Genomic DNA, 14,504 nt, shown 5'->3' on the forward strand with positions numbered 1-14,504 from the left:
CTTAGTGACAACAAACAACGCAATAAAAAAAAAAAAAAAAAAAAATGTTTTCCAAAATAAAATTTAATTGGGAAGTTATAAGCAAATAAAATTTACAAAAGCAGACCACTCTGACGTAAATGGAGCTGCCAATGGTACGCGCGATACATGCTGTCACCCCTCCACAGCCAGATCCACATCGTAGCTGTATAGTGACTCTAGCGTCGGCTATCCTTGGTACAGTGTTGCCTTGGACTGGGTTTACGCAGGTGCACAACATTCCTTCGACGTTAAGCCGCTGGCGTGTCAAATAGAATGGCCGCCTCTCGAAAGCCGCGCACACATCACCGGCGCTCAGCTCGCCCCTCCGTGCTTGCCTTCGTGCATCGTCCCTCCGTCACCCAGGTCGCCCCCTGCACGCCGCAGGGGTGACTGGGGTCCCCACTCATCTAGCCGAGTTTCGTGAAAGCGCACGAAAAGAGAGAGCATGTTAGCATTTTATTGTATTTTATTTTATTGTAAGTACAATGTGTCGTCTAAAAGATTGGTTTCAGTTTCCGCGACACGGATGCCGCGGGACGGCGCACATCACAAAACACTTGCTGTTGTTGTTTCTTCTTTTCGTGCTTTATTAAACTATATTTAGTTCTTAAAATTTTAACTCTCAGAGCTCAATAAAAATAACTTTTATAAATAATTATGATGTAAGAACAGTCACTTATTATTCCGCACTCAGAAAGAAACTTTTGGTGGACCTGGCCAATCAGGAAGCCAGTTCTTTTAACGTACCCGCCACGCGCATTTAGCATCCTGCTGCGCCACCATCTATCAACTGTTCTGCGCCTTGTCAAATTAAAATATGATGCACCATCCCTTTTTGCGGTCTTGTCTTTGTTGCCCGAATTTCCCGAACCACCAAAGGCAGGAAGCGCAAAAAAAAAGAAGAAGCAGAAGCAGAAATATCGTTGGAGGAGCCCTTTAAAGGAAAACTGCTTATATCCTAATTCAACTGCCATCAACAAACTTCAAGGTTACTGTTGATTTAGAAAATTCAATCTTTGGGTCACTTGCACATGCAATTGAAGGCCCGTTCAGACAGATGCGTTCGGAGCGACCACTACGCTTACGAACGAACGCAACCGGTTGGAACAACAAGTTACCATAGCAACGAAGTGCCAAACGGTCGTTTTGTTCGTGTTCGTTTGCAACGTAAGGAGTTGAGCCGGGCTGAACTTTCTCGTTACGTTCGGGAACGACTGCAACGACGGACCAATCAGAGATCAAGGAGAGCTTGGTCGCGCGCGTTGCATGCCGGTCTCCTTCTATCTGCGAACATGGCATCGGTGGTGACCGTCGATGTGGACGGCGTGGTGGAAAATTACGGTTGTATTGCAGACTATACTCTGTTCACCCTAAGCTGACATTGCAGCAGAAGATACGTGCTGGATGGACCAAATTCAGAGCCAGCTGTGCGGGATGTCACCGCACTCTCTGGCGCGATGACAACGCACGTTGATGTTGCATGTTGCTGGCTCCGATTGCTACATCCAGTGCATACCTTCCACTGCACTGTCAGCTTAAGGGTAAATCGAGTATATGGCACCTCAACTCGGTCATGCCAGCATTTTGTACTTGCTCTCGTTTTTCTCTGTGAATAAATCAGTCTTCTTCCTTTGCCAGTAAGTGATGGACAGTTATGGTCCACGTCAGGCAGCAAACATATGAGCTCTTCCTCTAGATGACAAGTTTCTATTTACTACAGTGACTACATGAGGGTTGCCTTCTGTCAAATGGCACCGTGTATTCATCTGCCCAGCGCAGCATTTGGGCTTGCAGAAATTTGCAGGTATTTTCGAGAGTATCAGAATTAAAATCGGATTTACTTTTCTCAGTTTTTGGGAAGGATAATCTTACTGTCTGTTATTACATTTGACAGTCATTTAACAGGTAAAAGCTCAACACAAACTTAAAACTTGCCTGTGTACGAGGTTGATGGCACTGGACTTTTGGGGACCTCCTCTACTAGACGACTTGGCGAGTCTTCTAAACAAAATTTGATGCACGGATAAGCATGATCAAAAGATGAAATAAATTTGTACACTAGAATCTTACCGAGCAGTTCAATGCCTTCAAAAGACGGTGGTTCAGCCAACAGATGCTCCTCGCTTGAAGTACCAGGCCTCCTCCATTGCGGTTCTGAGGCAGCTTCTGAAAAACCAAGTAGAAATTGAACGGCAATGCAGGTTATAATAGCTCCTTTTTTTAAAAGACTCAGTTCGTAATAAGAAAGAGAAGCATGCACACCAATTTTCATTGCAAGGGCCAAACCCAGCCTCCGGCTGTGAGCCTGTTCCTCGGCAAGCTCTTTCTGAAGTCTTTTTATTTTGCCCTCTTTCTCCTGGAGGAGATGTCGAAGGATCCTATCCTCTTGAGGTGCTGGCCTCGTCTCCTGGGTCTGGGTAAAAATACATTGCCACTGTTGGAATATCATAACTTCAGAATGCAAAAGTATTTAGGTGTCTGATAATTCTGCACCTTTTGCTTTTTCTTAAAATCTGCAGCGATGTCATCAAGCCTCGACCGCTTGCCAATCTCCTTCCGGTTCTTTTTTTCCTTTCGTCCAAGGTCTTGGACATGCTAAATGAAAACAGTAGAAATATCAAATATTTACTCAAGCAGTGTCATACTCACAAGATAAGTAGGCTAGTAAGCTTTGCATGCACAAATTATTACGGAACAACCTCCACTACCAGTGAAAGCGACTGGAAAAATGGGCATGAGAAGTAATTTCAGTTCCTTATTTTATCGGGATACTCGCCGAGAAGCAGCTAGGCCTAACCCGGGAAAAAAATAGAGTTGCTATTTTTATGATTTTTGCTACAGTATGGACTGGTTCTGCGCTATGATTTTTACTGCGTGCCTGCCCCAAAAAACATTTCGCGGTGCGCATGGACAGAAAAAAGTGAAATAGAGATGTCTCTTGTATCCTCTTCTACCTCTGTATTTAACACTTTCCTCTCCAAAGTTCTGCTGGCCCTATCCTGGCACAATAGATATTTTCCAAACAGTATTTATTTGCCCTTCCCGGTCGCGTTTGCATTTAGTCCATGTGTGTGGTGTTCAACCATTTTTTTTAAGGACACAATGAGCTTAAAATGTTCTTGGTATCCTTTGGAGATGGCATCTTTGTTAGGTCTTTAAGAGCAATTACAGAGCAAAACTATTATTCTTGCCTTTCTTGCAGGCTGCTTCTGCGTTGCACTACCATCCAAAATCCTAGGAATCGGGTACCGCTTCAGTTGCATCTTCTTCAAAAGATCATCAAGACTCTCTGTAAAAAAACAAAAAAACAACAACAAAAAAACACGTTTAAATAGCACCCTTCTTTTAGTGACATGAGTATAATAGGTTCTACACACATACTGATCGAAAGGAAAGCAGTTAAGAGTTACTGCCCCAGTCTCTTCCTGCCCAAACTGGTCTTTGCTATGTGATCACGCCTGAATTTTGAAAAAAAAAAAAAAAAAGAAAGAAGAAAAAAAGCAGAAGGAAAAAAAAAAACTGCCTTATGGCTTGAAACTAGCTTTCGCACTCGCATGATGTTTTTAACCCACAAAAGCATGGAAGGTTATTTTAACCCCTAATAAATTACTTACCGCCCAGGAGGATAACGTTGGCGTTGTAGAAGTCCTCATCTTCGCCTTCGCCGGAATCTGAAACCCAGTAGGCCTCGTACAGCCGGGTCGCGTCGAAGTCGGCAGCATCGCGAGGCGTGAATTTCTTTACCAGGGAAGTGGGCAAAATCAAATGCACACCATCAGTGAACTTAACATAGGCATGCATTTCGCATGGATCTATTGCGAGATACCAGAGCCGTATACGCGTGATACCAACGTTGCGTGGCAACAAAACTCCAAAACACGCCACAGAACAACAAAAACCACGTGTGTTTCAGTTCACTTTACCCACGTGAGTACGACGCAGTGTTGCCAGACGGAGAAAAAAAAAGTCAGCAGATTGATCCCCAAAAAGTAAATTTGCACAAGAATCAGGAGATTTTACGAAATCTGTTTTTCGCCGTGTTGCTATTTCCATTAAACCACACTTCGAAGAAATAGTAGAGTAACAAATAACGTGGTAATATAAACACAAAACAAAAAAAAAAAAGATTAGTGAGTAATTCTTTATGGAGGATAAAATAAAATGGCACCGTGAATATTTTTTTTTTTTTTTTAGCATTGAGTAGTTTTGCGATTTCGAGGATTAATCTTTTTAAATTCAAGACTGAGCTACTGTTGGGATCATAGAGTTATTACAATGTACATTATAATAACTCTATGGTTGGGATCAACAGATGGGGGCGACAGTGCGACATCCACCTGTCGTTATTATTGAAACGAAACCAAAACAAGACGTTCCGGCAAGTGCGCTCGTACTTGTCCAAGGGAAGAAGTCCTCTGCGGGGTTAGCATCTTTCCTTACTTTGGCTGTGGAAGGTTTTTGACGCACCGCTGTCGGCGCGGAGCACTGTTGAGACTATGCGTCGTCTGCTACGGGCTTATTTCTTTTTCGCCTGACACAAAGTTTGCGTTCAAATGACCTTTCCTGTTGTTTTTTTTCCAGCTCGAAGTGGGTGACTCTTATTCCTGGTCGACGCGGAGATGGTTCGAAACCAGTGCGTTGTTTGGTGATACTGCCGGGACGCGCCTGGCTCAGACGGCGACCACAAACTTATTATTCTTTTTTTTTCTTTTTTTCTTTTTTTTTACATAGCGAATATTATATACTACCGGGCACGGTCGCACGGTGTACGAGGTGTCCCGGAGTTTCATTTTTGTTTAGCCGTCAGCATCCAATCCAATGCATCGGGCTCTTGGCGGTAACGGGCTCCGGCTGCTCCGGCTGTTTCGTGCACAACATATTTAGTGTCGAGGGCTAATGTCTCTTACATTCTACGTTTGACGTCGGATATATTCGTGACATGGCTACTCCGGGACCAAGAATCAAACGACGGAAGCGATATCTAAATGCAGATGAGCCGTACGTCATACCGCTTTCAACTTTACGTTACCAAGCGACTCATGGAGCTGGGTGCGTTAACACCGCTAAACCTTTGAACCGCGGCGAAGGTAGCTTGCCGACTGCAACCAGTTGTGGTGCCAATTTAGGCGCCTATGACCAAGGATTGGACGTCGGTTCTGCTGTCGGAGGGCTTCCGAGCCGTGATGAATGTTTGTCCGAAGGAAGAGAAGCAAACATGGAAATCAGCTCAACCGACGAAAATGACAATTCTTGGAATGTTGAACGCCTTGGTGACGAGGGGGCAGAACTGAAGTCAGTCGAATACTTCGCGGTACACGTTGACGACGATGTGTCAGGACCGGACTCAAGCGAAGACTTCGCGGAACACGTTGACGACGAGCTGTCGGGATCAGATCTGTCAAGCGAAGACCTATCGGAATATGTTGACGACGAAGTGCGGGGACCGGAGTCAAGCGAAGAATTCGCGGAACACGTTGACGACGAGCTGTCGGGATCAGAGTCAAGCGAAGACCTATCGGAACATGTTGACGACGAAGTGCGGGGACCGGAGTTAAGCGAGGACCTAGTGGAACACGTTCACGACGAAGTGTCGGGACCGGAGTCAAGCGAATACCTATCAGAACACGTTGACGGCAGAGTGCGGGGACCGGAGTCAAGCGAGGACCTAGTGGTACACATGGACGGCGAAGTGTCGGAACCGGAGTCAAGCGAAGACCTAGCGGAACACGTTGACGACGAAGTGTTGGGACCAGGTTCAGTGGAAGAACTCCTGACTCTATGCTTTGAAGAGTTCGGGGAGCGCACATTGCCCCATTCGACTACCACAAAAGCTGGTGCCATCGCAATGATTATGGCGTACGCAGTCTCCGAACGATCGACCTGGTCAGGACTAGACAAGTTGTTGAAATTAGTTAATGACTTGTTCGGCTGCGCGGTTGTGCCACCAAGTGCATACATGCTCCGGAAGCTGTGGGCCAAAAAAAAAGACAACTTAGTGAAGTATCACTACCTGTGTCCGAGCTGTGGTACAGTCCTTAAGGCTGGTCATACACTTGCAAGTTGCGATGTTTGTCAATTTGAGGAGAAGACTGAGAAGCTAAGGCAGGATGGCTCATTTTTTTTAATGCTTGACCTTCACCAACAACTCAAGCAGCTGATTGAAAAAACGAGTGTTGACCTTCATAATAGCTTGTTAAAGCTTGAATCCAGCAACTCTGACCTCATCACGGACATTACAACGGGTGCGGCGTACAAGACCTTGCGCCAGAAGGTTGCATTAGGCCAAAGTGACCTGACGTTAACCTTTAACACTGACGGAAGCCCTATTTTTAAATCTTCCAAAACGTCGGTGTGGCCTATACAGTTCACCGTGAACGAACTGCCTCCATCTGTCCGCTTGCACCATCCAACTCTAGCTGCCCTCTGGTTTGGAAAATGCCACCCGGATATGTCGGCTTTCCTAACGAAGTTTGTTGATGAGGTCAACAACATGATCCCTGTGGCATGGACACATGGCGATCGCAGTCATGCATCGAGAGCATTTGTGTTGTGCTGCAGCGTGGATGCCCCTGCCCGTGCTGCAGTACAGAACATGGTGTGTTTCAACGGCTTCTTCGGCTGTCCGTTCTGCCTCATGAAAGGCGAGCATAAGGAAGGTATGAGTTACTTATTTTACTAATAGTAATTACTTATATCAGTTCAGAAATGTATATATGATCACATCTCCATTGTTGAGTTCAATGTAGCACACTGCTTTCATTTGCAGGATGTGTACGTTATGTCGCTGATGAGGCACCAGCTCCAAGGACATCGGAGCTCCTTGCTCGAGATATGGTGCTGGCGCAGAGACTGGGGGACCCTGTGAATGGCGTCAAGGGTCCATCTGCACTCATGAACCTTAAAGGTAGTTTTTGTATGCGGAATGTGTTGTGTCGAAACCAACTTGGTATAATTTTTCCCTAGGCTTTGACCTGGTTGAGGGAATGAGTGCCGAGTATATGCACTGCGTTCTCCAAGGGGTAGTGCGGCAGTTCACGGAGCTGCTTTTTTCATCTTCCAGCTCACGGCAGCCCTACTACATGGGTAACTACTGACACTTTTTTTATGTCTGGCCATGCATGAAAAAAAGCCCTAAATCTTATTCAGTTGCTGTTTCCCAACTACAGCCTAAATGCAGGTCTGGTGTCGCAAGGTTCTTGCCGTAATCCTTTATTGCGCTCTGCATGCACACAACGCAACACTGCTAGCACGAGGAAACAATCACCTGTTTTTCCTGTGTTTAATCGCTGTAATCAAAACTGATGGATGATTAAGAGTGTTCTCTTGGGACTCTAGCCTGAGTGGTAAAATTTCGTTCATGTCGATGCATTGTTTTAGCAAATGTGAAAAAGCACCGATGCCGTCTTTGCTCTTGCAGAGTGTACGTAAAGTAAATAAGTAAAGTAAATTGTAAATAAAGATGTCGTAAACCTGACGTAGATTCAAACTTAACTTTGCAACTTTCGAACACTGCTGACATTCGATTTAGAAAAGTGTGCAATCTTTGAACACGGCCAAAGTTAGAACTGGCCAACTTAGAAGCTTTGAAGGTTTCTGTAAACTCGAGTTTGAATGTTTTGATTCCGTTTAAGAATAAAGTTTGCAACATCTGTATAGTTTCATTTTTTTAAATTTAAGATAAATAGATTTGAAGTTTCTTTCAGGTCCAGGTTTGTGAGGTTCGGAGTCTTCGAATATCAGAGATATCCAGGTTTTACAGTTTTGAAAATCATATGTTTGTTTTGTTTGTTTCCTAGACCCAATCTTGATACACAACAGTATTGTGTTTCATTTTGAAGTTGACACATGAGCTATGTCAAGATTCCAGGCGAGGCCACAAAGCGTAAAAAGCTACCACTGCATATTTACAGTAAATGTAAAGAACTTAAAATCTTCATGAGAAATATTTCAAGGCAGGCATAGCACAATCAACACAATCAAATGTAAACGTCCCGAAAGCATTCCACTGAAGCCAACAGCCTCGTTTCAAATGAAACTTTTTGTTGATGAAAAGTAGCTCATGGCATGTTTACAGTGAAAACAGAGAACCCATTCGATGTAACCCGAGGTGGAGGCCAATACCTGCGGTAACAAATACTATGCAAGCAAAATCGCCTCGACTCACTCGGCTGAATCAGCCACTGCGCATGTGACATTGCACGAAACGGTCGAAACGAGCGAAGACATGAAGCAACTGCCTTTCCAGTTTTAACAGTTATTATGCAAAATAGTTCCACCACGGATTGGCTTGTTTACTTCTTTAACAGGGAGGCCTGGGAGAGGCTTTGTTACAACTATCAATTACCAATGCATGGTTGTTGGTAATTTGCAGCAGTTGTTAAGGTGGCCATGCAATCATACTTGAGGCTGTAGTTTTTTTTTGCAGTTTCTATCTCTGTGGTGGTCTGGGCATCCCGGGGGAAGGAGAGAATTACAAAATATTGCAGCATATTGGAATCGGACAACGTGTGGCGCTGAATGCGTGCAGCCAGTGACGTTAGTGAGAAACCTTGCCGTAGGCCAGACCCATTAGAACTTTTTTAAAGTCAAAATAAATATTATAATTGGGCGAGCTGTTAAATTTTTTTATAAAAGTAGATTTTCTCGAGTATCAGAGATACACAAGAAATATTAAAAGTTTAAAAAGTATGTGAACACACAACGAAAAGCGACACCTCATTGAAACGCAGCAGTGGAAAAGGCAGCACAGGCACACAAGCGGTTTAGCAGACAATGCACCTAACCACATTTTTTGTCGCTTTGCTCCTACATTGGCCTGTTGCATGTTTGAACAAGAGGAGGTCTTTTTTTTGTTTTTGTAACTTCAGTTTGGCTGTTTATAGTGTGTATTCTCTACCCAATTGTTTTTTTCTTTTATTCATGGCGAAAACAGCTAAAAAAAACAACAACCGCATCTCAACGTGGTGAATGATGTTGATTGGGGCGAAGCTCTGGTGGTGCTTGTCTGCATAGACGCTGAGCCGCAGCATGCCGAGCCTTTCATTCGTTTTCATCCATGTCGTGCTGCAGTCAAATGCTCAAATGCATATATAACCACGTTTCATACCACACATTCTCTTTCTGACATGGATGAAAACGAAGGAAAGGCTTGGCATGCTGCGGCTCATTGTCTACGCACACAAGCACCGCCAGAGCTGCCCCAATCAACATCATTCACCACGTGGAGATCAGTTTGTTTTTTTCCCTACACGAGCACGGGAGCACGTGCTCACGTGCTCGTGACCCGACGGTGGACGGACATACGGACATGGCTAGCCCCTCAGGAGCTTCGCCCCTAAAACGAAAACGACGACAAGGAACAAACACGACAGGACGAAGCTGTTGTGTTTGTTCCTTTTCATTGTCTTCATTTTTGAGCTGTCTTCATCATGAATAACGTATACCAACTTACCCAAATCACTACCTTAGTACATTTACGTTGTTTTTTTGTATGAACATCACTGTTCAATAAATGTTCCAATAATTTAAGAATTTTCATGTGGTTTGCAGGTGCACGGGGGTCTGTTGTCAAGGTCAATGCACGCCTCCAAAGCATCAAGCCTCCGCACTGTATCACAAGGCTACCTCGTTCGATTGAGGAGCGCAGTTTCTGGAAGGCCTCCGAGTGGAAGCAATGGCTCCTGTTTTATGCCCTTCCATGCTTGCTGGACCTCCTTCCCCAACTCTACTGGAGGCACCTGTGCAAGCTCTCTGAGGCTATCCATATCTTGCTCCGTGATAGTCTTACGCTTGAGGAAATCAAGCGTGCAGGTGAGCTACAAATCATTATGGTGTCACATTGTCATATAAAAAGTTGCCACACTTTTGTCGATAGCTGGCATTTGCGACAAATAGAAAATGGTTGTTAAAAGATTGAAGTGAGGGTGCATATTGAAAACTTAAATCTTTTGATGGCTAAGTATACATGGCATCATATGGTGATAGCACAGTGAGGCAAATTATAGGACCTGAGGTCCCATAATTGTGCAGCTATGTGCAGCGCAGCTGAAAAAGCTGGGGACGTAGAAAAGTGAACAGATTCTGTTCACAATGTCTTTTCTTGATTCGAGGTTTGTTCCGAGCTCACTGCAATCATAAACAAAAAATACATCTAGCACAGAAAATTGGCACACAACATGATTTCGTAAAAGCAAAATTAAAGAGTGCAATTCTAACAGTTTTTTGATTTCTCGGTAATTTAGTCAGGTCATCAACAGAAACGTAAAAGGGGAATAAGATACCATACGGTAACTTCCATAGGCAACATAATATTCTTCAGATGGACTACAAGTCTATAAATGCATGGTAAAGTTATGTGATTGAAATTGCCAACTCCGACATTAGGAACTAGCCTCTCATCTATAAGTCATTTGTCAAATCAACATGAACTTTGAAGCACTTGTTAGCCATCAGTAAGCTATCTTTTATCTTATGCTGTCACTTTTATGAGCTCATATTAAGTTTGTAATTTGACGTGTGCGTCCACAGGCCATCGAAGTGCTTTGTTGTCGTCGGTTCTGACAGGTATGAGCAAGCATGATGAGCCCACACTCTATGTACAACTTCCCCGGGCTTTTCTTGTAGGACAACTGTGCTGTGTCACTGTTTCGTTGATAGCGGTAAGTGTACAGTACAGACGTGTAGCTACTCATAGGTCACCATACCGGTATCTCGCCGTCGAGTTACTGCCTCCTTTCCAGCATGCTTGTGCTGTCGGCGTAGTGGCTGTATTGGAAGGCTCTCGACAAAAAAAAAAAATGCACCTTGACTGCACAAATGAACATCATTCCTAATCTCTTTCTCACCGACAAGAGAGCCTTGGTGACTACCCTTCACACTGCGCAGAACGTAGTCAAATGTAACTGGAGCGCATGACTGTTTTGCTTCATGGAGCTGGGGACTGGTTGCAGCCAGCAAACACAATTGGCCTCATGCCAATTGGCTCATCCCAGTGCATGGGAGAAGTGTGGTGGCTTCTCGGATGTGATGCTGGCCAAAACAAAACATAAAATGCTTGGACACATAAAAAAAAGGAAAAAAAACATTCCGACCTTCTTTTTATGTCCATGGTATCTAATGTGCACCCGAGCCTGGAGACCACCTCACTCCCCTTGCACGCTTGATGTTTGGAGCTGCGTGAGCGATTAGCTGCACTGGCTGCTACCAGGGTAGCGCTTCGTGGAGGAAAGCGCAGAGCTGCACATTTTACTTAATTTGGGGCGTGTTAAGTCGGAGCTCCGGAGCGCAAGAGTTTGGGTCAGGGCACGGGATGCTTCTTCGCCCTCCATGACGTCACTTCCATACAACATGGCCGTGCCGCTATGAAAGCTGTCAAGTCGAGAGAATGGTCGGATGGCTGTTCTTTTTCATTTGAAGAATGCTATGCTCAGCCAGTACAGACGATTCGAGTGGCAAGCCGAAACATCGACTAGCATTCTGGAAAAAAGGTTTTTTGTGTGTGTTGCCTGGGAACGAGTTGCATCCAATGTAGTACTGACGGCGGCAGTGTGCCGACAGAAAAGTCGAGACGCTGGGGCGGTCGAACCGCTGGCTATCTGGAGTTTAAAATTGCTTAGCCCAGCGAGTAATGACAATACGAGTGGCAAGCCGAAACATCAGTTAGCGTTTCGAAAAGGATTCTTCACGAGTCTCGTTTGAAAATGATTTAATGTGCAGTGTATTCAACAACGGTATTCTGATCAACAGGCATCGCTGCTCCCACGCTGCCAAATCGAACTTCTTCGACAAGTTTGACAGCTTCATCAGTAATCTAGCCGGATAAAAAAGAGCTTACTTTTTTTAATGTAGGTGGCACGGGCATTAATAAATCGGTGACGTCATTTTTTGCCTTTGTCAGTTAGGCTCCAAACTTTTCAGGAGTTAAAATGTTTATACACTTCTAGTGTCACTGTGTCTTTCAGTTTAATTGTCTGCCGTTGCATGCAGCAATCCAGCTATTGGGCTACATTAAATTATTTTATTTTCAGAATCATAGCAGCTTCTGCCACGTGTATGCACCACTGCATTGCACTCATAACAAAATGTTCATGACCGTACAACCAGAAGTCTCACTCGTCAATTCTTTTAGTGTGTCACCAGTGTCACGCTCTCGGTCGCTATGCTCCATTTAGCTACTGCACTCGGAGTATGAAACTCTGAGCGTTGGAGTAGGAGTGAAGAAGTACCGACTTAACATGCCCTTTGATTATGACTGTGCATGCTAAAAGCATGTACAGTCTCCGTCGATATGAAAGACCCACTGGGAGTGCGTGGCCGAGGCGGTGGCTTGGGGGGCGCTGCGAGCGCTCCGGGCAGTTCCATTCTGCTTCGAGGGGAGGACGCTCACTCGGGACTTGGCACAAACTGATAAGCGCGTCTCGCTTTATCTGAGCCCGAGTGAGCGTCCTCCCCTCGAAGCAGAACGGAATAGCCCGGAGCGCTCGCAGCGCCCCCACCAGCCACCGCCTCGGCCACGCGCTCCCAGTGGGTCTTTCATATTGCCGGAGAGTGTACACTGTGGCAAGTCTAATGGTCGATGCTTAAATGCCATTAACTTGGAACGGTAACTGCATTTTGTTTTTACTGTAGTGGAGCCAATTGGTTCATGTTATATGTCAAATATACTATTTCCTTATGCATTCTCAATGTTTCCTTATTATCAAATGAGGAGGTTGGCAATTTGAACAAGGTAACTGGATTCACTAAGTATAGTTGGTTCTAGCTAAGCTATATATACAGAAGCACTGTATCACTTTAATTTTTTCTTTTGTAGAAGAACTTCTCCACATGTTCGTGGGTCGTGTGGAAGCCCTCTACGGAGTGACTGCCATGACCTTTAACGTGCACCTTCTTGTTCATCTTGCGAACTCTGTCCGTCACCTGGGGCCACTCTGGGCCCACTCAGCCTTCGTCTTCGAGGGTGGGAATGGAAAACTTGTGAATCTTGTGTCAGCAGCCAAGGGACTTCCTCAACAAGTTGTAGAACGTGTGGTGATGATGCAGGAATTGGAGCTTTTGCTTTCCACTCACAAACTGCCGGCAAGGGAGGAGCAGATCTGCCGAGGCTTCCTCGGTTACATGCCGATTCAAAACGCTTGCCGGGTGAATGAAACGACGACACTTGGCTGTGGGCAACCCGCCATTATGAGCAGTGAGGACAAGTTTGCTCTCCAGCAGCACTTTGGAGCAACTGTAAGCAGTGCTACGGAGTACCAGAGATGCGTCATAAAAAATCAAGTGTACCATAGCACTTCCTACACAAGAGCCACCCAAAGTGACACCACTTTTGTCTCCACGCATGATGGACATTACTTTAAGATTTTGAAAATTGTGGAAGTAGTTTTGGCAACTGGTTCTTGCTGCGTCCTCCTTTGCAAGAAAGTGGTTCTGAGGGAATTGCAACAGCTTCCAGAGCACATCAAGGAGTGCTTTCTCTCAGAAAGAAGCACTGTTTGCTGTGTGGAGCCCTGCAATGTCAAAAGCAGCTGTGTTTACATTGAATTCATATCGGATAGCAAGTCCTTCATCTGTGACCTCCCAAATGTTATAGAGCGCGATTAGTTGGGTTCTAAACACTCGTTCATTTGAATTTGGCTAGCGAACCCCTTTGAGTGCTGCGCCTGAGTCACACTCTTATGTTCAGTCCTTGTACCCGTGATATATGTTTTGTTTTGTTTTGCTGTGTGTCAATGAGGACAGGTTGATACTGTATATTTTGATCTTTCAAAGTCCTTTTGATGTGGTTGATTGTCAATTTCACATAAATTAAATTTTTATGGTATGTGCGCCCCACTTAGGACTTTCTTTGATTTGTCCTTAGACAGATGTGTGTTCTTTGACTGCACTTCCGACCTTATGTTTCAATTTCGGATGCGCCGCAGAGGCCCATGCATAGTCCAATTCTCCATCAGTGTTTTCATAATCACCTAAGTTTAATTGTGTTCAAATGAAAAACTGTTTTGGCAGATCACACTCTTGCGGAACTGTGAAATGCTTATGGATGTGAAATCAGTATGCGACATGGTGTTGTAGTAAGCTGATGCGCAATTTTTCTGACTTTTTTGTTAATTCATCTGAACTTGTCCCTTGACCCACATAAAGCGTGCTGCAGTTATTGACGTTTTTATCTGAAGTTTGTAGAATTTAAACTGGTTTGACCTATTTCTGGGAAGAAAATATTAAAAGAATCATAAGAATAAGAATGCTGGCTCTTACTTTTTTGGATTGATGAAGCATTCTCTAGCTAAATAAATAAAGCTGACCTTTCGCGTGGGCATTAATATGCCATGAATTCAGTTGCAAATAAGTTAGTAGTTTGTAGTACCATGTCTCCCTGTGACAATCGTGAGATGGTAGAACATATATGACAAATAAATAGCTTCAACACTGTTAACAGAACCGTTTGTTGCAATTTTATTTTGCACAGTGAAGGTTACGAATGACTG

At 44.5% G+C, this 14,504-nt stretch overlaps 1 protein-coding gene across 1 annotated transcript; it reads right to left on the minus strand.

Annotated features, from left to right (window-relative positions):
- Positions 1-1,945: 1,945 nt before the first annotated feature.
- On the minus strand, positions 1,946-3,893 carry LOC120846553. The gene is made up of 5 exons (XM_040218361.1): positions 3,636-3,893; positions 3,213-3,310; positions 2,515-2,616; positions 2,284-2,434; positions 1,946-2,187 (listed from the first exon to the last, which is right to left on the minus strand). The coding sequence occupies exons 1-5, from the start codon at positions 3,820-3,822 to the stop codon at positions 1,946-1,948; spliced, it is 780 nt and encodes a 259-aa protein (XP_040074295.1). The 5' UTR covers positions 3,823-3,893.
- Between the last annotated feature and the right edge of the window lie 10,611 nt (positions 3,894-14,504).

The sequence above is a fragment of the Ixodes scapularis genome, unplaced genomic scaffold (genome assembly GCF_016920785.2).
Source record: "Ixodes scapularis isolate PalLabHiFi unplaced genomic scaffold, ASM1692078v2 ptg000137l_1___fragment_3__unscaffolded, whole genome shotgun sequence".
Taxonomy (NCBI): domain Eukaryota; kingdom Metazoa; phylum Arthropoda; class Arachnida; order Ixodida; family Ixodidae; genus Ixodes; species Ixodes scapularis.

What these genes read in the sequence shown, in the direction of transcription:
- LOC120846553 (XM_040218361.1), bottom strand. Translation starts at nt 3,822, where the DNA reads ATGCATGCCTATGTTAAGTTCACTGATGGTGTGCATTTGATTTTGCCC. An exon ending in AGAAGCAGCCTGCAAGAAAG is followed by an intron (nt 2,617 to 3,212) that starts GCAAGAATAATA and finishes GTTTTCATTTAG; the next exon opens with CATGTCCAAGACCTTGGACG. An exon ending in ATTTTAAGAAAAAGCAAAAG is followed by an intron (nt 2,435 to 2,514) that starts GTGCAGAATTAT and finishes ATTTTTACCCAG; the next exon opens with ACCCAGGAGACGAGGCCAGC.